Here is a 25,115-nt window from a genome sequence, read left to right as displayed (position 1 = left end):
CCACAACTTTTCTGGCTGCTGCATGCTTGCCTAGCTCCTTAGGTCAGACCCCCCTGAGAATGTCAGAACAGCATTTATTGCACAACATTGCCAGTTAAAATGCTACATAGTACATACTACTGCTATAAATGTGTCTGGGTAGGCGGCCTACATACTCTATTGTTCACATATGCTACCAACACCATCACAACCTCACATTTGCCACTAACGCCAATCAAGCGGACATTCCTTCCTCCGTTATTTTTTTAACCACCAGCCGCCACTGATATATATATATATATATATATATATATATATATATATATATAGTTTTTTTATATTACCTTGCCTACTTTCTTATATGTCTATATTTATTTTATGCTGGTCTCTAGACTTTATTCTTGCACTGTTGCACTGTTGGACTGACTCTTTGCACCATGACCATGACATTTACTCTCACAGAGCACCTTACCTTACTATGCACAGAGAATAACAGGCTCATTCCCTGCCTCAGTCATTGCAAGCGTCTCATGCTTAATCACCCACTACGTGGTTACTGTTTTAGACTTGATTTAGATTTAGGGTTATTTAGTATAATTTGTATTTTAGTATATTCTTTATCTTCTACTGTCCTTATTGCTTACTTATGGTTTTTTTATATTATACACTTTTAATTACTTGTTCTGCTGTTAGTGAATGTTATGTGTGATGTCTGTATGCTACTGAGACCTTGAATTTCCCCTTGGGGATCAATAAAGTATCTATCTATCTATCTACCTCTATGTATATGACAAATAAAAAAAACACTGAAGCAGGCCACTAGGGACATCTGCTGGTCATTATTTAACCTACAACACCTAACCACTGACAGAAATGCATGAAGACTGTCCTCCTGTTATGTGCTGCTGTGGTGATAGGCTACATGATAGATTTTATCTTTTAGATTTAGATAGATTTTATTTTTTTTCTTAAGAGTTCTGAGTTCATGAAAATGAGTAGCCTAGTCATCAATGTATATTCTTCGAGTAAATTGAATACAAAAAAGTAAATAGACCTATACAAAACAGCCTAGAGCTGTCCATAGCCTACTTAAATGCACATTTCATTTAAAATTATAGGCTTATGTTTTAAATAATTGGTCTAGTTTATAGGCCTAGGATACCGAATGTCATTTGATCTTGTCAAAGACCCACTGTGTCATGGGACACTCGCCCCTTGAGAAGATATCCTACATAAGAAAGTGTTGGCTAGTGTCAATCCATCTTAATATTTACAAATAAAGTGTTTACAATATTGCATAGCAATAGTTGCATTGCAATAGTTATTTTGTAAATATGTAGGCTACCCGTGCCATACAGCAGTGTGCACGACTCACATGTCATGTTCTTCTAGCCACTCTTTTAGAGGAATGGTGGGATATCTAAAGGATCTGGGGGATCTGAATCTGAATCTGACGCGTGTGATCCGGCCATGACACCGCCAGAGTCTTTCCCTATCCGGGTTTCCCGTCGAAGGGCTGCTGTGAACACGAGCACGGCCTTCCATTGGAGTCTCTTCATGTCAGTCAAGTTCTGTCTGCCGTTCCTCTCTGCTCCCAGCACTGCTGCACAGGCGACCATATCGGCCGTCAGGGAGAGAACGGGAATCGCAGGCCTGGATTATGAAAAGATTCCAAAAATGTCGAGTTTTTAATCGACGCTTGCTTCAAGACAAATCACTGCGATAATAGCCGCCGATATGAATACGCGTATTGTATTTACTAAAGCTACACATCAGGAGAATTTCCCCTCGACTTTTTGTGATATACATTTTTCGCAAACAAAAGAAAACTGTCCTGAAAATAATTGAGGAAAGGAAGGAGGAAAGGTGAGTCATTTTTACCCAAACTTCTGTGCGCATCGATAAGAACTTGGATGAATATCTATGTTGCTTCAAATGCATTTTATAGTTTTTAGCCAGCCATCTCCGCCGGTAGCCGGCTAAACTAGCTAGCTAGCTTGCTATAGCGAGCTAGCAGGCTAACTCTACTTGGCAGCCACGACAGTGCTTAACGTTACCAGTCTAGCTAAGATCCGAATAGCATGAACTATTCCTCACGTCGTTGAATATTACCAAATATTGTTCATATAACTGAACAGGCGCTTTATCTCGACCTTTGTTATTTGTCGGATATCCGCTCTATCACTGTATTATTGTATAATCTGATTAAAATACATGCTGCTGTGACCGAATGTTTCTGTGAAAGAGACTTGGCTGTACGTTATTTTTCAGGTCCAAGTTAGCTATCTGTCACTAGACATTGGGGAAAGGCCTACAGAAGAATACTCAACAGTAATTTTGAGCTCACATGATGGATGCAAAAGACCGCATCCTCTCAAAACTCGAGAAATAAATTACAGTGGTGTGTTGAAACAACACACCATAGGTTTGGTGTGTTACTTTGCGTGCAGTGAGTTATTACAAGGCTATAAACTATTCTGATTTTACTAGAAATTCTATCAGAGACTAGGCTATTCCAAAAATACTGGTTATTGTGGTTTGAAGACGGCAGGTATACTGTCACCAGTGAAAATCTGTAACAGACATGTCTGGGACATGATCGAATCAAGCCATAAGGGAATACTCTATAGGCCCCACATTATGTTGCCATATTCATTTCAACAATGATCCCGAAGACACGCATGCTAGACTGTCTGAAATGAGAGAGGATTAGCATGTGCTGCCTTGTCAATAGTCTTTGTAGGGTCCTTGTGAAGTGATAATCTGGCTGCTGTCTTAGAGGAGACGCAGCTACTACTGATGCCCCTGTGTGGACATGTAGGCTGTGGTACTGTGTTTTGCAAGGAACTGGTCAATTTGATTGTCCCTAGTATTTCCTTTCACATTGCACTGGTCATAGCTCTGTGTACTGCTATTTGGGTTGAAGTGCCAAACTAATAGAGCAGACGTTTCCCCCCTTTCCATACCCAATTTAATGAAAAGTCTAGCCTATTCCTTTTGTGAGAGGTGGTGACAGTATCTCTGCTCTGCAGGAATGTTGCTCAACCCTTACCTGCCTTCTGCTTTTGTACTCTTTTCGGTTTGCCTAATTAGATGAATGCAGTAGCTTTAGGGTGTATAAAATTGAAGGTTTGGATCTGGATCTATTCCAAAGGTGTCTTGTGTAGACGAGGCTGGGGTGCATTATACACAGTCCATTTGATGCTAAGGGTTAACTTTCAAGACATCATCAAATGTGGAAAATCTCGGTTGCCAAAATGACCCATTGACTAGCCCAACTGCAATGGGTTTGCTGAACACAAATTTCTCACAAATGTATTATTAAGAGGAAACCCCCCCTTGAGATGTGACATCTCGTTTTCGAGGGGACTTCAAGAGAAACATACATTACAAACATACACATACTGACAGACAAAAGACAAAAGCTCTCCCTGACACCAAAACCACCCATATCCTCCCCATTCCATTGAACATTGAATATGATCTAGGTTGGGGTAGAGGTATTCTTGTTTTTAGTTTCAAGTGTTAGAGTTAAGTGATGAATTACTGGACCTGAGCAGCAGAAGGTTATTTAAATTGGTTTAGTTCTAAGGTCTAAGCTCTTTTTATTGTCATTTGGTTCATTGTTTTTGGCCTGTATTTGTAGTTGAGGGAAAAGGGGTTGTTGTGAGTTTGATCACCTAGGCCAGTGGTTCTTAAACTTGGGGTCGGGAATCCCAGGGGGGTCACCAAGAATATGGGAGGGGTGGCGAAATGATTTGCAGTCTGAATTAAAGAAACATTTCTGAAAGAAACATATTTAAAAACTGGGATATTCACTAGACCTAGAAGTAGGCTTTACAATTCAAAGTATTTCCATAATGTTCCTCTGAAAGTGAATGCTCTGTTTACCCAAACTCAAATCTTTACCTGCTCTCTTACAAAGATGCGCTTGAAGATGAGCTGTGCGTGAGTTTACCGGTGACAGAGCACTATGCAGCCTTCTGTTGCCACAGGAGCACCAGTTAGGCTACACATTGGATGAGTAGTTATCCATTGGAAAATAATAAATCAGATTGCCAAAAAGGCTGCCATTGACATTAATGCCTTTGGTGTTGACATAGCCTAGCTCTATTTTGATATATTTTCGGTTGGAGAAGAGGGGGTCGTGAGACTTGGCCAAAGAGTTTTCGGGGGTCGCCAGACAAAAAGTTTAAGAACCACTGACCTAGGCTGTGTGTCTGTATTGTTGAGATGAACAACTGATCTAGGCTATGTGTCTGTGTTGTTGAGATGAACCACAGACCTAGGCTGTGTGTCTGTGTTGTTGAGATGAACCACTGACCTAGGCTATGTGTCTGTGTTGTTGAGATGAACAACTGACCTAGGCTATGTGTCTGTGTTGTTGAGATGAACCACAGACCTAGGCTGTGTGTCTGTGTTGTTGAGATGAACCACTGACCTAGGCTGTGTGTCTGTGTTGTTGAGATGAACAACTGACCTAGGCTATGTGTCTGTGTTGTCGAGATGAACCACTGACCTAGGCTGTGTGTCTGTGTTGTTCGAGATGAACCACTGACCTAGGCTGTGTGTCTGTGTTGTCGAGATGAACCACTGACCTAGGCTGTGTGTCTGTGTTGTCGAGATGAACAACTGACCTAGGCTATGTGTCTGTGTTGTTGAGATGAACCACAGACCTAGGCTGTGTGTCTGTGTTGTTGAGATGAACCACAGACCTAGGCTGTGTGTCTGTGTTGTTGAGATGAACCACTGACCTAGGCTGTGTGTCTGTGTTGTTGAGATGAACCACTGACCTAGGCTATGTGTCTGTGTTGTCGAGATGAACCACTGACCTAGGCTGTGTGTCTGTGTTGTCAAGATGAACAACTGACCTAGGCTATGTGTCTGTGTTGTCGAGATGAACAACTGACCTAGGCTATGTGTCTGTGTTGTCGAGATGAACCACTGACCTAGGCTGTGTGTCTGTGTTGTCGAGATGAACCACTGACCTAGGCTGTGTGTCTGTGTTGTTAGCGCTGCTCATTTCATACAAGTAAGGGGACTCCGCTAACTCGGCCATGGCCTCTTTTATCTGCCTGCTAACATTCCCCAGTCTGTCTGCCATGCGAGACTCAGATCTTATCGTCCGCAGCGCAGCAGACTAGCATTCTGTAGCTTAAACGCTCAGAGCTTCCCAGTACTGCGGCTCTTCAGCACCTCTGTCACCCCTTAGCCTAAGGCCCGCAGAGCAATCTGTGATGTGTAAAACCATTTGCATTAGATGTCATTCACTACAGTGATTAGCGATTTAAAAAACTAGTGCTCAGTGCAACCAGTTATGCTAAGAGGATGCTTGACAGTCGTGTCCTCTCAATGGAGTGCAGCCTAGATAAACAGGCAAAATACAATCAAGAAATGGTTGTCAGTCAGATGGTAAACATTAAAAGTACTGTGCTGGAAGAATAAAGTAAATAGAATAATGCAGTGGTGAATTATCCCTTAGTAAGACTGTAAGGATTGTGTGATTTGGGGCATTTCATGATTCTTTTAAAGCAGCATTGTTTTCCACTTCGAACCTTTCTAGAAAGTATATGCAGATGTTGGAATTGTTTTATATTTTATGCTTTCACAATCATCTTAACTTATCCTAGGAACAAGTCACCTTTTCCGGATTCAGAATGGACAACCCAGGTGTTATGGAATCCCAGTTAGGCTTCCTCTCCTGCTTGTGTGTGTTTGTGTGTGTGAGGTGTACAAGGAACAGGCGGTTTTATCAGTAGGCCTATGTCTGCCCCATACTGTTATCCTACTGAGTTGTTCTGCTGCTGAAACTCTCTTGGCAGGCACTCACAGTCTTCAGCTAGTAATTGTCTGTTTAAAAAGGGGGCCTCCGTTCCCAAGTCCCATCTGTAGTACAAGTTTGAGTCCCTAAAAGCCACCCACTGTCAAGTGGCAGTCACCAACTCTACCCGCCCGAAGTGACCGGCTTTAGTTGCTTTTAGAGGTGGATCTGTGCTCCGTGCTCACATACTTGTGGGTTTCCAGCTCATTTTGTGTGCAATCCTTGGCACAGCTTCAGCTGCCCTGAAACTTTTCATCATGGGTTATTTAAACAGCCGTCAGTTTGAAGTGGTCCACCCTTCCTGCAGCAGTAGGTAATGGGGTCTTATCCCCCAAAGCTGTGTCCAACCCTCCATTTATGCCTTGGAATCTTATGCTGCAGAAATTGGGATAGGTCTGTGTGACTGAAATATGGCAGAGCAGTGGCCCTTAATTTGTCGGTTGTCATTTTCTAATGCTGCTCGCTAGGGCTGGGATAAACGATTATTTTTTAAACGATTAATCTAGCGATTATTTTTTCGATGCATCGATTAATCTAACGATTCATTTTTTCAGTCCGATTCGATTTAGATTCGATTATCGATTATCTCCCCATTAATTCACTAATAGCAACTTATACATGTTTATGTACATATCTGAATGAAAAAACATGAATTCTTTAACATTGCAATATATGTTTATTGCTCTTAAAATTCCAAAATAAAAGACTGAAGTGCAAGTAACTACAAGTGCAAAGTAATACATTCTTAGTCAGAGGTAGCATTCAATAAAGTTCAGTAGGCTAGTGTATGTCTAATTGAGTGCCTGTCATTTTAAGACGTTCGTGTGGGAATCCTTGCAATTAACATTAACACAGTTAAAGGGATGCTGATGTGTGGATGCAATTCATAACGTAGTTTGTTCAAATAACAGTTCGTACTTCTCCTTTGGACAAGCACTTTTGAGTCTTGGAAAAAACTTTTCCATTTCCATCGGGATTTTGCAAACAGAGTCAATAAAATGAGCCCTGCATGAGTAATACAAGCAGCTGCAAGTAAGCATGCTAAACTTGACATCCAAACAGTATTCTAATGTTAGCTTTGAGATAGGGCTACTGCTTGATTGCATACTGTAACTTAACTTCGTTTAGTCTCCTCAATGTACTATGTTGTGATAAGACCTTAGAAGAGTTTACTTTAACTTTAATGCAGCGGTTTTGAACAAATTTGCGCAGCATGGTCACGATGCTAAGCGGATTTAGTAGCAATTTAACCCACTGTGTTCTATGCAGTGCTTCTATGTGGCAACAACAATCCTTCAACAATCGTGAATACTTTGTTAAATGCACATGCAGAGGAGGAGCAGCGGGCTCGTTACGAGAGAGAGCAGGCGGGGCGAGGAAAGGCTGTGTGAGTAAAAAGTGCAGCTCAATTAAATTATTTTATCTTATCTTTAATTTAAATAGCAGGCCTACAACATAGAACATCAATGTGTGGTGGCCGGTTTTGATTTCGTGGTGCCCAGCCACAGATTCGTCAACGTATGGAAAACACTGAAGGTGTAAAATTAAAAATATTTAGCAGCACACGTTATGCTTGACAAATCGACGCTCATATTTTGCGTCGACGTATTTTTTGCATCGACGTCATCGATTACGTCGACGCGTTGTCCCAGCCCTACTGCTCGCCAAATGACCTGGGCTAAGCTCCCAGACTGAGATTCAGGCAAGATAGCTATAGTGTGTGTGTGTGTGTGTGTGTGTGTGTGTGTGTGTGTGTGTGTGTGTGTGTGCATGCAAGCCCACACAAGACTAGGCCTATGTATGCCATCACACAGAAGAAGGTACAGAGTTAGACATATTGTAAATACCTTACATGTTGTCATTGCTTGCGTGCTTGTGTGTCTGTGCAGCACAGTCTGTTAGAGATATGTGTTGTAGAGTTTGCCGTGTGTGTGTGTGTGTCAGACATCAGGAGGTATAGTGTAGAGTTAGACTGGTGCGTGCTCAGACGGTGGGCTACCGCAGAGTGTGGTGTATTATTTGGCTTGTGTCTGTATGTGTGCAGGGTCATGTTCAGACCGTAGGAGTGTGTGGCGTTCGGTTTATGCGATTGTCTGTCGATCTGCCATGGCTGTCTCAGTGTGTGCATTTTCTGACTAAGGGAGGTGGGTGGTGTATAAATTGCCTTGTCTTTGTGTTTGTTTGTGTGTGTGTGTGTGTGTGTGTGTGTGTGTGTGTGTGTGTGTGTTTGCACGTGTGCTCTGACTACATGAGGTGTGTGTGTTTGGGGGGGTAGAGTTTGGCAGCAGTATCAGGTGCAGGGGGTGGGCTCCTGGGGTGGAGTTTGCTCTACCAGGAAGCAGTAGCTCTGGCCTGAACTTCTGGGTGTTCTTGGTAGCCGTAACCCAAGCTGGGCAGAGAATAGCCACGTATCTCACCAGAATAGCCCCGCTGCACACTGACCAGGAGGTGAGCCTGCCGTGCCTGCCACCTCCAGCTGACAAGACCTGGAGCATTTTAAGACAGGAGCAAGAGGAAAGATAATGGAGAGGTTTTTAATGTTGGTACAGGAGAGAGGTATTTGGTGTTAGAGGTGCTATGAGTGTGAGGTCAGGTTATTGTGTATGCCAAAGGTGGTTCATGGGAAAGGACAATGATGTTTGCATGCAGGTTCATTCATTTATGTGTTTGTTTCACTTTGCTTTGAGGAGTACCCCTCGCTTCAACCGCTTCTTGGTTTGTAAAATGCCTATGAAAGCTCTAGTTAAGATACATGAATAAGGGAAATGACATGCATGGATTATGCAAGCGTATTAGTCTACATGAGTCAGCTAAGCAAAATCCACTTGCATATAAGCAGTGTTTCCCATACATTTACTTATTTGTGGCGGCCCACCACAATATCAACATTGACCAATGACCACCACACAATGATTTTCCTGGTTGTACTAAATTGTGCTTAAATCTGGTTAGAATCATAACCGCGCTGCACTAATTTGTTAAAAACTGTTGCATTCGAGTTAATTCTGCAAACCTACCACCACAAATAGAATTCAATTATGTGGGAAACACTGATAAGCATGGGAAGTTCTCACCAGGAGAGTTTTGGGTGAGCAAAGACAGATGGTGATTCCATGGACACAGCCTTCACTCCACCTGGAAGAAATGGGCTTTTTTCACCCTCTTCCTTAACTCGTGCTCTCACTAACCCAAGGAGCACCCTAAACATCGTCTGGCCTCAGTCTCAAAATTGCGATTTGTGTTCAGTTTGTGAACGCTCAATGTGGTTGTTTTCCTGCCACATTGATGTCTTTACTTGGAGCTACACGGGGCCAAGTGAGCCAAAGTGAGCCAACTGAAATTGTGCCCCATGATCTCTGGAAGCTGGATGAACATCATAGATGTCAAACTGGGTAGCTGGCGGCAAGGATCTCAGTGCCTTGATTGAAGTTGACTTGTGTCTGTTGATAGGTTTTGGAATGTCGAGATGAAGGGTCAAGGGGTGGAATAGTGAGATGCGACCTGTTTTGTGTGGTGGCTGGAGCCAGAGTTGTAGTGTAAGGTTTATTTTTGTCACACCTGGGTATATCACATCCATTACCATGTTTGCTAACTTCAGATTGTGCCAGATTAGTGTTTTAAATCAGTGTAGCTATATCTCGCTTAATGCACACGTTTGCATGGTGTATAGCAAATCCTGACACCTCTATTGTTAGCGTCTCTTCATTTGTAGTGCTCTGGATGTCTGATAGTCTCTTTCTGTGCAAATATGTAACTTTACTGTGGACCTGATATAGGCCTATTATGAAACACCAACCATCAAGATTGAAACTTGCCACTGGATTCATGTCCAGTCATGGAAAAGGAATAGGCCCAAGAAGGCCCAAATTGCACTGGTTGAATGAAATGTACTGTGTTAGATTTGTTCATTGTTAGTTAGAAGTGGGACTTGGTCAGCTGTACGTGGGCTGGTTTCGGTGTTGAGTGTGGGTTGTATGAATTGGTGGAAGACGGAGTATGTGTGCGGTGTTACTTGTTGAAGGAGGAGGTGTTCTGTTCTCTGGTGGTGGTGCGTGTGGGTTGAGCAGGTTCAGTCTAGAAATGCTGCAGGGAGGTGCAGGGAGTTCATGAGCCGTGCTTCCTGGCCTCCCTGGTCTCATTCCCGCCATAGCAGCGCTGGCAGACCTGATCGCTAATTTACGCCCCAGCTTTGTGCCCTCTGGGGCGGCAGACCCCCCCCCCCCCCCCTTGTCCCAACACCACACCACAGGCGCAGAAACTCGCAGTTTCATATCGGGTTTCACCCATGACCCAGAGGTCAGATCTGGTTTGTGCCCTAAAGCCATAGGGTGTGTGCCGGGGTCAACGGCACTGAACTCTGTTCTGCTGTGTAACACATTCGCTGCTGCTGCTGTGTAATCCCTCCTGACTCGGCTTACTTGGGATACCTTCCCTTCTGTCCAAACATCTGACCTGCTTTTACCACGACCTTCTCCTTTTGTCCTCACAGTAGGGCTGTAACGATACACCAACCTCACGATTCGGTTTGTTTCACGATTTTTGACCCACGGTTCGATACGAATCTCGATTTTTCTTTTTTTTTTTGGGGGGGGGGGGGGCTAGAAATTTTATTAAATAACATTTTTAATAGCCTCCCTTAGAACACCAGAGGATTATAATATATCTATTATTTTATATCCTGATATAAAAATATTTTTCTGAATGACTGATATTTATGACAGCACACTTTATGCAGATTAGCCTATAGCCTAGGCCTACTATTTTTTATTACAACTCTACCTCTTTAATTCAGCTGTCTGATTGAAGCCTGGAAATATTGTAAACAAAGTTGGCTAGCTTAGCCGATCATAGTCTACTGATTGGACTGTTCAGTTTCCCCATGTGTGTTTAAGTTTCAAGGTAATACTTGTTCTCCGTGGGACAGGCCCTTTTGGGAAACGTTGGTATTGAGATGATCAGTGAACTTCAATGCAAGAGTTTTAAACAAATATGTGCAGCATGCTAATGATGCTAAGCGGATTTAATAGTAATTTAGCTAGTCGTCTTTTATGCGTCCTTGCTTTCACGATTGTGAATGTTTTATTTAAGTCGCGCGTGTTCATTGAGCAGGAGAGGGAGGGAGAGTGAGAGGGAGGGAGCGCGAGAGAGAGCGGGGCAGAGGGGGTTTACTTCTATACTGTTTGGTAAAGTTGCACACATAGTCTACAATGAAAGCAAGAAGAGGTATGAAATTATTATTTATTTATTTATGTTTTTGTACAACGTAGGCTACCGATAAGTAAAGCGGGAGATGTGGGTTGCTTTTGCGGCCGCGTAAGCTGCAAAGCACTGTGTGAAACACTAGAAAGGGTGTGTCGCGATTCTGCCTTTTCACACCGCGACACAGTATCGTGGATATGAATGTCGCGATTTCGGTTTCGAATCGTATCTCGTTACAGCCCTACCTCACAGGCTTCATTGCACGTCATTGTTTGTTTATTTGAATTGTTGTTGGGTTTTATTGTGGGGCAATTCCACAGAAAATTTACTTTTTGTCACATCCATAACGCCAGTGAAATGCCTTGGCATTTGTATGATGTGAATGATAACATTCATTTTTTGTGCATTTTTGTGCATTTGTGCAAATGTACATTCTTCAGCCAAAAGTAGAAAATGCTCAAATTTCATGTAATCATTTACATCATACCATACCATCACATTTTATTGGCGTTGTTACAAAAAACGTAATTTTCCATGGAATTGCCCTGTGTGTCATTTTAGTGCTTGTGTTTCACTTGGCCACATCTGTAGGTTGCTTACGATAACTCTTTCCTCCAATTGAAAGAATGTAAATGCGCTTCCTGAGAGACCTTGAACACTTTTTTCAACAGTCATCTAGCTTGTCTGATATGGATACTTTATTAGGTACACCTGTTGCTAACTGCAACTAATATCTAACCTCATGGCAGCATGTAGTCAAGGTCAAAATTATCTACTGAAGTTCAACCCGAGAATGAGAATGGGGAAGAAAGGTGATTTAAGTGACTGAACATGACAGGGTTGTTGGTGCAAGATGGGCTGGTCTGAGTATTTCTGAAACTGCTGATCTACTGAGATTTTTTACACACAACCATCTCTAGGGATTACAGAGAATGGCCCGAAAAAGAGAAAATACCCAGTGAGCAGCAGTTACTGTATCTGGGTGAAAATGGCTGGTTGATGCCAGGGGTCAGAGGAGAATGGCCAGACTGGTACGAGCTGATAGAGTGGCAACAGTAACTTAAACTAGACTGCATTTCCGGCGGGAACTGCGAAAGTGTGCTTGCCCTGGTCCGGTCAGCAACGTGAGCGGACAGTGGCATACGCTATGCTGAACCTGGCTTGATCCAGGCATTGTAACAGTGCCTTTTAATGTTAGAGCAGTGGCAATATCTCAAAAGCTCTAGGAGAGGGCTATTCAACTATTGGCTTGCGGGTTGAATGCGATTCGTTGGATTTTACCTTTGGCCTGCCTTCGAATTTAGCTTCTATGACTGAGATCAAATCAATAAAATAAAATGACAGCAGTGATTGGCTGCAAAAAATAAATAATGTCACGCGTCTTGCGCCTCTCAAACTGGGCTATCAGGTAACCTACAGAGGAATTGAAATTATGAAATATGACCAAGGCATTAAAAAGCTGCTTGTTTGTCAGGATACTTTTTCACTGATTTATTTTTAATAAATATGAGCTATGAGTGTGAATGTTATATATTCCATCCCACAAATTATGTTTTACTGGTTTATTTGACAAATAATCTATATAGATTTGCTCTATAAAGACCTTATGTCTGTTTGGGATTGTTTGTGAGCCTGGGGTTGTTTTGAGAGCCTATGTAGCCTATCTCAGAATAAAGGAATACTTCATATTAATCTAGACCACCGTCTGTAAATCAACTGTATACTACTGTCTACACTGCACTATATTTCTTGACCTGTCTCTGTATGTTTCATCACCTTTCTATACTTTGCCTCACATTGCAACACAGCTCAGATCTTTGGTTGCTATGAAGGCCAGTCGTTCTAAATGGATGGTTGCTATGGCCAAAGGCCAGTTCTATCTCTGCCGTTGTCAAGCGGGCATATCGTAGAATTCTGATTAACCTTATCTTATTTAAAACATCTCTATTTTACTTAGCCCACTTCCATACAGTGGGTCCCATTAAGAAGTGGCCACTTCATTCACGCTTACCGTGATTCACACAGCAGCATTATTAAATTAATCTGTCACCATACGCCTATGCCTACGTTTGCAAAGAAAACATTTTAATTTGATTCACATGAAACGTTACATTTCATGTACATGTTGACAATGAGTAGGCTAGTTTTGGTTGTTGGTGGTGTTATTGCATCCCTTAGTTATGCCTACAATGCAAGTTCCCTTAAGCTGTCACAGACGTAGGTGCTACTTCTAGGGCTAAAGTGCTTCGTGAATTACTGTTATAAAAAAAAAATAGCAGTCCTAAAGTTACACCTGATGAAGTTCAAGTACAAGAATCTCATATCAAATGACCATGGCATTACGCAGTGGCGTAACAAACCAATGGTGGGCCCAAGTGCGAGAGCACTATGCGGGCCCATATCGACATATTTTGGCCCAGGATGAATTAGCTCTGATACATGCAATACAGATTAAGGGTGACTTCAATTGTTTATACAAAGGGCCTGAGGCACCGAAGTAGTTTAGTAGTTACATATTACAATTTCAAATAAAAACACACGACTACATAGGATGCATTACATGTGAAAACATTAAAAATAAATTTATTAACAGCCTGCAGGCCATGGTAATCTAATATTACGGCATTAACATAAACTCGCATGGAATTATGGGAACACTCAATGCGCTTCTTCAACCCTCTGCTGAAACTGCAAGCGTTGCTTGCTTAAAAACTCGCACTGCGCAGAAACAAAACTTAATGTAGCCTAACTTATTTAACCGTGCAGAAACCAAATAAAAAATATTCATATGCATACAATCCCCAATATGCGTGAATTAGGCCATTAGAAGAAGGCCATCTTACGAGCCTTTCGTTGAATCGTTAACGATGTTCCCAATATTTAATGCTCTTGCTCTCGTATTTTCAATGGACAGGATAGCTAACCCACTGAGCCTCTCCTGCCCCATGCTGCTCCTTAATAAGTTTGAGTTTGGAAAAAGATCGCTCAGCTGTTGCCACAGTCACAGGCAATGTCAGAAACAACATGAGAGCAGTACACACTTACCCGAATGTGGATGTTACACTGTCATAATCTACCACCAGCATTTTCGCAAGTTGAAAAATAGATGACTTCTGTGAAATCTCTGCTTTAAAGCAAGACCTGAATGAGAGGAGTTGTGTTGGGAATGTCGGTGCAATGTCCCTGCTATAATGGTCTGACAAACGTCTTGCCTTTTCAAGCAGTTCATTATCACCTGCGAGTTGAAGGGTCATAGGACGTAAAGACTCAAACACATGACAAGTTTCCCGCATACTTGCAAATCTTTGGGAGAGCTGATTGATTATGATGTCCAGAGTTGCATTAAATACCTGCACTTTGAAGAATTTCTCTGCATCGGTTAAGCGCTCATCTTCCGATAGTTCGCTTCACTCTCCGTTCTCTAACATTTGCAAATGTACTCTGAACCCCCAATTAATTTGCGAGCGTCTGCGCTGTAGCCTTGGCCTGGTCAAAGGCACGCCGGTAGTCAGAAAGGACCTGTATAGAATTTTCCAGCAATTGCATTGCGGGGGTAGCGACGGGCCCCGGGAGGTCACGGGCCCTGGTGCGACTGCACTTGCTGCACCTACTATAGTTACGCCACTGGCATTACGCTAAACAACATAAATCCCAATTAGCAACATACATCTCCTCCCTATAACTAGCCACACAAGAAATTAATGATACTAAATCTCTGCTTAGCATGCTTCTCCTCTTAGCATTCTAATAACAGAAGGGGCACATTTATGTTGACCACTACAACATGACTCATTATGTCTGTAACGTTAACTGTATAAAACACTTACTTTCATAAAGGACGCACACCATCCAGCACATGGAAACCGATATTTTAGGTTCTTGTTTTAGTTCCCTCTTCAATGAGCGATTACCAGCTCGTTTTTGTAACAGAGATAGCTGTTTATTGTCCCTAGGTTTACAGAAACACCTATTCATATTAATACGTAGCCTATGGAGTGCTGCCGACCACTGTTCATTACGGCCCAGAATGCCTTGCATGTCCTTATAACAAAACAACACAGTAAAACCTAAATGCCCGAAAACATATGCATTTGCAGACTCTCCCATCATGATATTTAACAATAATGAAAAAAATAATTTGAATACCGTCAATGTGAAAACAACTCTATTATGTAAGCTATATATAGCTACTGTTCTCCTTACTATTTCAGTTCGTAAGTCCATACTATCCCATGGCAGAGCAAGGATTTCATGAGTGGGCAAGGTTGCCCGGAGACATTGTGGCTGCCCACAGGCGTTGAGTATACTTGGAAGGCATTGTGATAGAAGGTGAAAGTGGTGCAAAGGTAAATGGTGAGAGTTACCAAATACCTGTGGGTGGTATGCAAAATGATGGAAACTTTTTTAGCTTATGCACCCTCACATTGGAGTCCCCAGTTCATATACAAAATTTGGTATCGATATGTGACAGTGTTCCTGAGATATGGACGACTTCCTGTTTCGGAGCTTCGCCGCCGATTTCGTTTGGCTGTGACGGGCAAACGCTTTCGAAAATCAAAAATCCTTCCGGTAACTTTTGTGAGGCTTGGTCCAAGGATAATGTACGTCAAGTTTCGTGGCGTTCGGACCAAATTTGTGACCTGTGAAAATGTAGTTTCGCTTTCTGTTCAATCCAATATGGCGGACGAACGACACGCCCACCTGACGTCATCTTCGCGACCAACTTACACCGGTACTGACCGGACGTTTTAAAGTTGGAACGGTGTCTCTGTCTCAAAGGGCCTAGGCGCTAGAGCTGACAAAAAATTAGGGAGACGGGAAAAATAATAATAAAAATAATAATAAAACTTAAGAACAATAAGTGTGCTGCTTTGCAGCAAGCACACTTAATAACCATTCGTTACAACCGAGGTATGCAGAACAGAATCTCTGAACTAGGGTTGCAAAGGGGTGGAAAATTTACGGTAAATTTCCGGAAACTTACCATGGGAAGTTAAGCTGGGGAATTTTGGAAATATTCCAAATTGGAAAACTTTTGTGGAATTAATAGAAATTATGGGAATTAATGGGAATTTACGGGAATTAACTGGGAATTTTGTGTAATTCATACAAACTGTTTTATATACAAACATTCGTAATAAGCAATATGATTTGTATGTTCGTATTTTCGCTTAGATTAGCATACAAAGCTAGCTAGCATGCTGGCGGGAATCCCATTCTCTGCCTGTGGTTTACTAGCGTGCTAAACTAGAACTGCTCAAGATACACCACATCACTCAACAACAAAATCCGATTGGTTGGAACATTTTTCCCCATGCATATAAACGCACCATAGGTTTCCTTTATGTCTAGCAGCCTATGCCGATTGCTGTGTGCATGTGATTGACATATGTGCATGGTAGAAATTTGTTGTTTTAACTAATGTTAGACTGCAAGTTGTGGTTTTGTCCACCACATTTAAGTTCCCTGTTATAGACTAACTTGCCATATTAAAAATTCCCAGTTTATTCCCATTAATTCCCGTTTATTCCTGTTAATTCCCATATATTCCCGTTAATTCCCATGGAAAGTTTCCAACTTTGAAAATTCCCGGAATTTTGCAACCCTACTCTGAACACATAACACGTTGAGTCTTGAAGCAGATGGGCTACAGCAGCAGAAGACCACTCCTGTCAGCTATGAGCAGGAAACTGAGGCTACAACGGGCTCACCAAAATTGGACAATAGAAAATTGGTTTGATGAGTCTTGATTTCTGCCGTGACATTCAAATGTTAGAGTCAGAATTTTGCGCAAACAGCATGAAGGCATGGACCAGTCCTGCCTTGAGCATCATTTAAATGCCACTGCCTACCTGAATAATGTTTCTGACCATGTCCATCCCTTTATGATCTTTTGATGGTCTACCAGCAGGATAATATGCCATGTCACAAAGCTTGAATCCTCTCAAACAGGTTTCTTGAACATGACAATGAGTTCACTGTTTTCAAATGGCCTCCATGCTCACTAGATCTCAATCCCATAGAGTACCTTTGGGATGTGTGGTTGAGAATTTGTTGGAGATTTGCATCATGGATGTGCAGCCGACAGATCTGCTACAACTGCGTGACGCTATCATGTCAATATAGACCAATATCTCTGAGAAATATTTAGTTAGTAGTTAGTTAGCAACACCTTGTTGAATCAGTGCCATAAAGAATTGAAGCAGTTGTGAAGGCAAAAAGGGGTCCAACCCATTGTTATCAAGGTGTACCTAATAAAGTGGCTGGTGAGTGTATGTAGGCTATATGTAGCAACATGTAAAATGGTGGGCAAGTCTGCAAGCATGCTGAACCAGAGCAGTTTCCAGAGCAGGCTCAATGGCCTTGTTGAAATGTTCCTGTCAGAGCACACTGTATCATCTGCTGGAGCCAGCGGGGGTTAACCCCATGACACTTTCTTCGCTGACTCCTCTCCTGGCTGCACTGACCGGCCAGCGAAGCACCTCAGAGAGAGGTCAGAGGAGAGCGGGGAGGTAAAAGGATTAGCTGACACATCGGAGTAATTAGCCCTGAGGGAGTTAGCCTGGCTGACCGGCCGACAGGCAGCAGGACACAAATTTAGCGGCCGACGACGTGCGAAGCGCTCTGCAGTCGACCCGGCAGTGGCACGTCCAGGAACTCAGCCCTCCCTCCCCTCGGCCACCTCCTCATTATGATGATGTGCGGTGATTACTGGAGAGGCTGCTAACTTGAGACTGTGCCGTGCCACAGGGTAAGACAGGGAGAGAGAGAGAGAGAGGGAGAGAGAGGGAGAGAGAGAGAGAGAGAGAGAGAGAGAGAGAGAGAGAGAGAGAGAGACGGAGAGAGAAAGACGTGAAAAGAGTGAGAGGCAGACAAGCAGGCCCAGACTGGCACAGTAATCCAGCCCTCAGCAGAGGCAGTGCGACTGGAGAGGATCCATGCATTCATTTTTAGCTTTGGCCTTGGGTCCCCGCGAGTCTGCCTGGCAACACGTTTAATCACTCTGTCAACGTCACACACGCACGGTGCGCACTTACGCACTTGCACACTTACTTTTTACAATCCCACGTTCACACGCTTGCACTTTAAAACCTTAAGTCACACCACCACCTGTGAAGAATGCTTATCCTCATAGAAAGCATTCCTACTTCCAAGCTTTCCCACTCACTGTAAAAGGCAGCAAATACTTTCTCTGCAGATACCTATGCATTGTCTGAAACATATTTTATATAATATGGTGTATTTTGCCTGACAGGATTCCTCATGGGTACTTTTGGTTTGGTCTGTGAATAAAAGTAGTTTCAATGTTGGCTTGAAGTATGAAAGGCTAAAGTCTGTTGACCAAATACTAATCCTGGATTTATGCCATTTTATTTAACATCTCGCTTTTTCTTTGAAAATCTTTTGACAAACTGTAGATAAGTTTGCAAAAGAGTAATTGAAGCCCGCTGCTTATCATGCACACTTGCTGGCAGAGGCTATGTAAATAGGACAACACCCACCTTCAAGACTTTTTTCCGCCTTTGGCCCTGGCAAAGCTTGCAGTCATGGCGACTAGAAACTTGGTCAAGGTTTGTTTTTCACACAAGACTTACCTGATTTCCCATGAGGAAGCCGATTCCCTAAAATTCAACCCACCCGACCAGTGGTACCAGCTGGGTCATTCCACGTCAATTCAACCAGGGCCCACGCACTTAGATCTCAAAAAATTCTGAAAAAATTACCAGGTGTACCCTTGTTACCCAGAGACACACTGTAAAATAACTTTTATGTAAGTTCAGTACTTTCCAAGATACAGCCAGTTTTACGGCAGGGTACCCGCGGAGTCTTAAAAGTATTAAAAAGTATTAAATTTCATTTTCCTAAATTAAGGCCTTAAAAAGTATTGAATTTCACCTCAAAGTCTGGAATTTTTTCACGGAGGTCTTAATTTGTCAAATGATCAGTAGATTTAGTCTAATATCCTCACGTAGCGTAAATCACAAGGATTAAAGTTCTCCGTCGTACGACGGATTTCCGTCAATTTGATTTTAGAAATGTCATATTTGAGATCGATGCAGATCCGGTGAGAAAAAAAAGGAGGGGGGGGTCTATCACCTTTTCTTTTCCTTTTTTTAAGGCAACTACAAATATTAGGTCCGATGAATGAATGTGTGTGATGGTAAATGTTTAAAGACCTAATAGTGTTCTTGAGAACTTTCTGTGTCTCAATCAGAGATCGCTCAAGAAGATAAGTCAGCCATGAGTTTCGCTTTGTTTATGTTGTAGCTACACGCTTGTCTCATTGGCCTGGGGTGCAGGCACGGCGCTACGGGTGGGCCTGGATGGGCCTAGGCCCACCCACTTTTCAACAGGCCCACCCAAAACTTTTCTTAAAAAAAAAAAAAACTTTTAATATAGTCGTTGTTTAGGTACCTTAAAGGAATTATCCGGAGTAAAATGCACTTTAGATCGATTTCCGGATGATTGGGGGTACATATGTTGAGTTGACATCAAAATTATGTCATTCGGATGTGTTTTGAGAAAGTTCGATTGTACCATTTTCAGTCACAACTCGTAGCCTGGAAGTGAGCGGGGCATTTCAATTGCGCTGCTACAAAACGCTATTTTTATACCTCTTCTACAGTTCCAAACAACATAACACTTACGTGGTAGTGAGTAGAGGGTCCCTAAAGCCAAACCGAAGTATCCCGAGGTCTTTATGTGGTCGAATAGAGAGTCCAGAATGAATTTCATCAAGCCAGTACCTTTCCGGGAATGTTGCCATCTTTGCCGCCACCTTGAGGGGAAAGTCCGTAGGAGTCTTATTGCTGTGTAACACGCTCTGGAAATTCACAATTTCGTCGCCGTTTAAAAAAATAAATAAATAGTCCAGTCCATACAACTTCATTTCAATTTCGAAAGAAATACTGGACTATGTTTTTTTGGTTTTTTTTAAACGTATTTTGGAATTGTGAATTTCCAGAGCGTGTTACAACACACTCAGCAATAAGACTCCTACGGAGTCTGCACTGCTGTCATGTTCATGTTGGCATGTTCAAACACTTGTAAATAGTAATTATTTGAGGTTTAATCTTACCTTTAATATTATTTATTCTATCCGAATGGGTGCGATGTAGGTATTAAATTTCATCTCAAGTGGTATTAAAAAGGTCTTAAAAAGTCTTAAATTTAGGTCTGACAATTCTGGGGGTACCCTGTACGGGAGGAGGGGGGTGTCGATTTTGTTAGGCCTCTTTTTTTGGTCAAAGTTCACAAGCCCATAGCTCAAGAACTAAACCATGTAGGAGGCATGCAGTGATTCGATTGGATACTGGGGTCTGTTTGTCGATATGAAATGATAGATTCATATTGACACAATCGATGTATTGTTGTTACATCACTAATGAGTACATCTTTCACTTTCTGTAGAAATTATTATTAATATTACTAGCCTATTACTAATAATGATTAGTGAAATGCCAATCCAGTTGTGTGCTAATTATTATTAATATTACTAGCCTATTACTAATAATGATTAGTGAAATGCCAATCCAGTTGTGTGCTGCATTTCTCAATAGCAGTGTCTCAGCATTTTGCAGAGACATGAAAAATATAGTTATTTATTAGGTGTGTTTGCCGAACCATTTCGTAAGATTAGTCAAAATGTTAAAAATCATCAAATCAGATTGTCTATCTATAATGTTTATTTTACAGAATGTCAATGTAACTAGAGATGCACCGATATGGAATTTTAGGGCCGATAACTATAACCGTTTATTTATTGTGGCCGATACTGATACGATAACTGATAATATTGCTATAAAAATTTGAAACAGCATTTAATAAGCGTCATTTAATTGTAGTAATTTTACCTACCACCAATGATGGACAGAACTCATAATAGTGACGTCAGTGAATTACGAGTGAGTGGCCAGCAACAGTGTTTTGATATCTATGGAGTAAACGCTCAATGCAGATAATCGTTTTCATATCTATGGAGTAAACGCTCAATGCAGATAATCGTTTTCATATCTATGGAGTAAACGCTCAATGCAGATAATCGTTTTCATATCTATGGAGTAAACACTCAATGCAGATAAACAGGTAAGCTGGGACATTATCGCTGCACATTATCGGCCGGAATTCTGTTATCAGAACGATAATAATAATATTTAAATTTTTTCACTTATCGACCAATAATATATCGGCCGCCGATATATTGTGCATCTCTAATTGTAACACACATCTTTATCTTGCATCAGTCAGTTCATCTGCTACACTGTATACACTACACTAACACAGCATACCACTACCACTAGGTTTTCACCAAACTGAAAAAAGCATGCTAGTCACAGAAACTACGTATACCTATCATATGGACTGAGCACTCACACTTTTTCATCTCAGGAGAGTAGCATGTCCTTTGACTTGGTTTATGTTTAGCAAAAAGACTTTGGATGCATTGGACCCAATGACCAATAATTAGTACTAATTTGGGTGATTTACTGATTCACAGCATGTATCCTGTTTGAGTAGCCTTTGTTCTATGCAGGAAGAACGCAACTATAGATTAGCCTAGTACCAGCTAATGTTTTTTGTTAATAACTGAACAATGTAAACCAGTGAGCTGCGTTTTGCTCTCACAGTGACTGACATCTGGCAGGACATGAAGGTCATTGTGGATCTGTTTTTCTTCCTTGCGAGAGGTGCTGTAAATGGCCGTGGGTTTTGACGCTTTTTCCATAATGAGGGTCATATCTCTTCTCCATTTCCTGTTATTGGCAGGATTCTCATCAAAGAGACCAGTCACCACTGCTGAATGTGTAGTCACCTAAAGCTTTAAAATGGAAAAATATTGCCCAGATTGGTTTGTAGCCTCGGCCAATATCAGCTCATAAAGTTTTTCCAAACTCATAAATGAGACCTTGACTAGCAGCTGAGAGTTTTAAACCAATACCAAAAGTTGACACGGTTCATCAGTCACAGTTTCACTGCATATCAATCCACATCCATTTCATATGTATTCCAAGTCATATCTTAATGGTGTCTGGCAGAATAATGTACATAGTTAATGTGTGGTGAGCCCCCATCACCCCCCCCCCCCCCCCCCCCCCATGAGCTGCCTCTCACTCTGGAACACTTCCATCCAGGATGCCTTTAGTGCAAGCCATTTAAAAGTCCAGAGGGATTCAGTGACTTGCTGGAAAGGGCCTTTTTTGAGGCTGATGGTGGTACACTCTGACACATCATATTCATCTTTTCCTTTCGCAATTCGCTTCATTTCCTGATTCATTAGTGGCTCTCAGTATTATGGGCTTCGTTATCGCCATGCACAGATCACAAGTGAGTACATGCATCTGGTAAATATAATATGAAGATTAAATATTAATTGAAAAAGCACATGATCACCTCCCCCATCTTTGCGCACACAGCCCCTCATAATGTGACCTTGGCAGCACTCACTTTGAAATCCTGTGTACTTAAACACACCGTACTTGCTTGGCCTGTGACATATAGTGTGGTGGTCTGGCACTCTCGTTGCAGCTCATGCTACATTAGCTCTCAGTATAGTATAGCCCTGGGTATGATCAGGGAAGTCAGTACACATGGAAAATTCCCGATTGAGAATCTCACCTTGTTTCCCTCTCCTGTCCCGTCCATAGGTGCAGGTGGCCCACCCCATGGAGAGGGTGGGTAAGGTGTGGAGCAACCTGAAGAGGGGATGCCAGTCTCTGCTCCACCCAGATGGAGGTGCTCGCGACCAGGCTCTGCCACAGGAGGCCAGCCCCCCCAGGCCACCTGCCTCCAGCCTGTCCCTGGTGGCTGGGAGGGCCAGCAACAACAACGCTAGCCGTGTCGGTGGCTCGTCGGGAAGCGCAAGCATGCGGCGGCCTGGGCAGAACTGCGTGGTGGACGTGGCCCAGGTGCTGGAGATCACGCTGGAGCAGGACGTGGACAGCCGGCCGGGCCAGCTGGGCACCCGGCGGGACTCGTACTCGCGCCACGCGCCCTGGAGCGGCAAGAAGCGCCACTCGTGCTCCACGCGGGCGCAGGGCTCGCTGGAGGGTCGCGAGCGGGGAGGCAGGGGCCGCTGCCGCCGCCGGGGCGAGGAGCTGGAGTCCGGCGCCGGGGGGACGCGGTCACTGCGGCAGCAGCTGCAGGACACGGTGGGGCTGTGCTTGCCACTCCGCTGCTCAGCCTCGCGCGCGCCGCCCAAGCGAAAGATCCACCTGACCGAGCTCATGATGGAGACCTGCCCCTTCCCCCCCGGCTCGGACTTGGCGCGCAAGTGGCACCTCATCAAGCAGCACACGGCACCCGTGGCCGCCGGCTCGGGTTCATCCTCGTCTTCGTCGTCCGCCCCGGCCGCTCTACCGCCCTCTGCGTCTGGCCAGCAGGACTGGCCGCGAGGAGGAGGAGGAGGAGGGGCGGCAGCGTCGGCCGAGGACGAGGAGGAGCGCTTGCGTGAGCGGCGGCGGCTTAGCATCGAGGAGGGCGTGGACCCACCGCCCGACGCCCAGATCCACACGGTGGAGGCCCTGGCCCCTCTGGCCTGCCTGCACAAGCTGGGACCCAAGCTGGCCCCAGGGCTGACCGAGGGCCTGGGCGAGTCCAGCGGCGGGGCGCGAGGGGGACGAGGAGGAAGCGCCCCAGACTGCGACTCGGAGGAGGAGGACGGCACTACGCTGTGCCTGCAGACCCGGCGCGCTCGCCAGCGCCATGTCCACCCGCCACCTTCGTCCGCCGCCGCCGAGGGCCCCTGGAGGGTCCACACGCAGATCGACTACATCCACTGCCTGGTGCCCGACCTGCAGCAGATCACGGCGCTGCCCTGCTACTGGGGCGTGATGGACCGCTACCAGGCCGAGGCCCTGCTGGACGGCCGGCCCGAGGGCAGCTTCCTGCTGCGCGACTCGGCCCAGGAGGACTACCTGTTCTCGGTCAGCTTCCGCCGCTACGGCCGCTCGCTGCACGCGCGCATCGAGCAGTGGAACCACAACTTCAGCTTCGACGCGCACGACCCGTGCGTCTTCCACGCCGCCACCGTCACCGCGCTGCTCGAGCACTACAAGGACCCGTCGGCGTGCATGTTCTTCGAGCCGCTGCTCACGACGCCCATGGCGCGCTCCTTCCCCTTCTCGCTGCAGGGCCTGGCGCGCTCCGCCATCTGCGGCCGCGTCTCCTACGACGGCATCGCCGCGCTGCTGATGCTGCCGCCGCCGCTGCAGGACTACCTCAGGGAGTACCACTACAAGCAGCGCGTGCGCGTCCGCTGGCTGGAGAGGGAGCTCAAGGCCAAGTGAGGAGACGCCTGCCCGCCCGCCGGTGGCAGCTGACCGCAGGGTGTGTGTTTCGAGTCCAGGCAGCCACTCGGTGCTCTGGAGAGGCCTGTGAGGCTGAGGGGGGATAGGAGAGAGGGAGGGAGGGGGTGTCATGGGCCTGTAACTAAAACAAGTCGTATAAGCTTTTATCATGTTTTTTTAGTTACTACTCTAATATCGAAATACATATTACTGGTGCTCTACTCTCTGCTAGCCCAAGAGCCACTGTGTCACGTTCACGTACTTTCATATCTTCACATCCTACAGGAGAGGGGCAGCATCTGTGTCACAGCTTTTTACTCTTGTTTGTTTGTTGTTTTTTTTCTTTGTCTGTCTCAGTTAAGCCTAGCTTGTTCTTTCTAATTCTCTTTTTTTTTTTTCTTTCATTTGTCCTCAAACTATGTTGTACAGGATTATGTGGCCTGCCCTTGCCTGTGTATATATGAGTTTCAGGAAGGGGAAGGTCGGAGAGAATGGGGGACATTTTAACTGTGACACGGAAGGTGGTGACTTTTCTGTGGGGAAGGGAAGGGAGGGTGGTAGCCACTCCTGACCCCCTCCTTTCCCTGGTGCTCCATCTGTGTGTCCAAGGGAGACACTACCCCCTTCGCTCAGCTGAGAAAAAGGGGTGGGGGGGGGGGGGCGCATAAGGGGGGGGGGGGGGGTGCAGTTTGAGACAGTTGATAGCGCCCCCTATGTGCAGAAAGCGATCTGCTCCAGTTAGCGTCCTTTCACTTCCAGGAAGTGATCATGATTAGGAGGACGAGGAGAATGGTGATGAATACATGGTGTTTGTGTTGTGATGTGAGAGC

The 25,115-nt window shown here is 44.2% G+C and overlaps 1 protein-coding gene across 1 annotated transcript; it reads left to right on the top strand.

Annotated features, from left to right (window-relative positions):
- The first annotated feature begins 1,165 nt into the window (after nucleotides 1-1,165).
- On the top strand, nucleotides 1,166-24,909 carry socs5a (suppressor of cytokine signaling 5a). The gene is made up of 2 exons (XM_076296350.1): nucleotides 1,166-1,845; nucleotides 22,645-24,909. The coding sequence occupies exon 2, from the start codon at nucleotides 22,663-22,665 to the stop codon at nucleotides 24,283-24,285; it is 1,623 nt and encodes a 540-aa protein (XP_076152465.1). The 5' UTR covers nucleotides 1,166-1,845; nucleotides 22,645-22,662; the 3' UTR covers nucleotides 24,286-24,909.
- Nucleotides 24,910-25,115: the final 206 nt, after the last annotated feature.

Source organism: Alosa pseudoharengus, unplaced genomic scaffold, assembly GCF_046254945.1.
Source record: "Alosa pseudoharengus isolate Yale_2024_CS ecotype anadromous, Long Island Sound unplaced genomic scaffold, YU_APseudo_1.1 YU_APseudo_1.1_scf_20, whole genome shotgun sequence".
Lineage (NCBI taxonomy): Eukaryota > Metazoa > Chordata > Actinopteri > Clupeiformes > Clupeidae > Alosa > Alosa pseudoharengus.
Note: the sequence above shows the minus strand (reverse complement) of the source record. Positions and strands in the feature narration are given on the sequence as shown.

What these genes read in the sequence shown, in the direction of transcription:
- socs5a (XM_076296350.1), top strand. Translation starts at nt 22,663, where the DNA reads ATGGAGAGGGTGGGTAAGGTGTGGAGCAACCTGAAGAGGGGATGCCAG.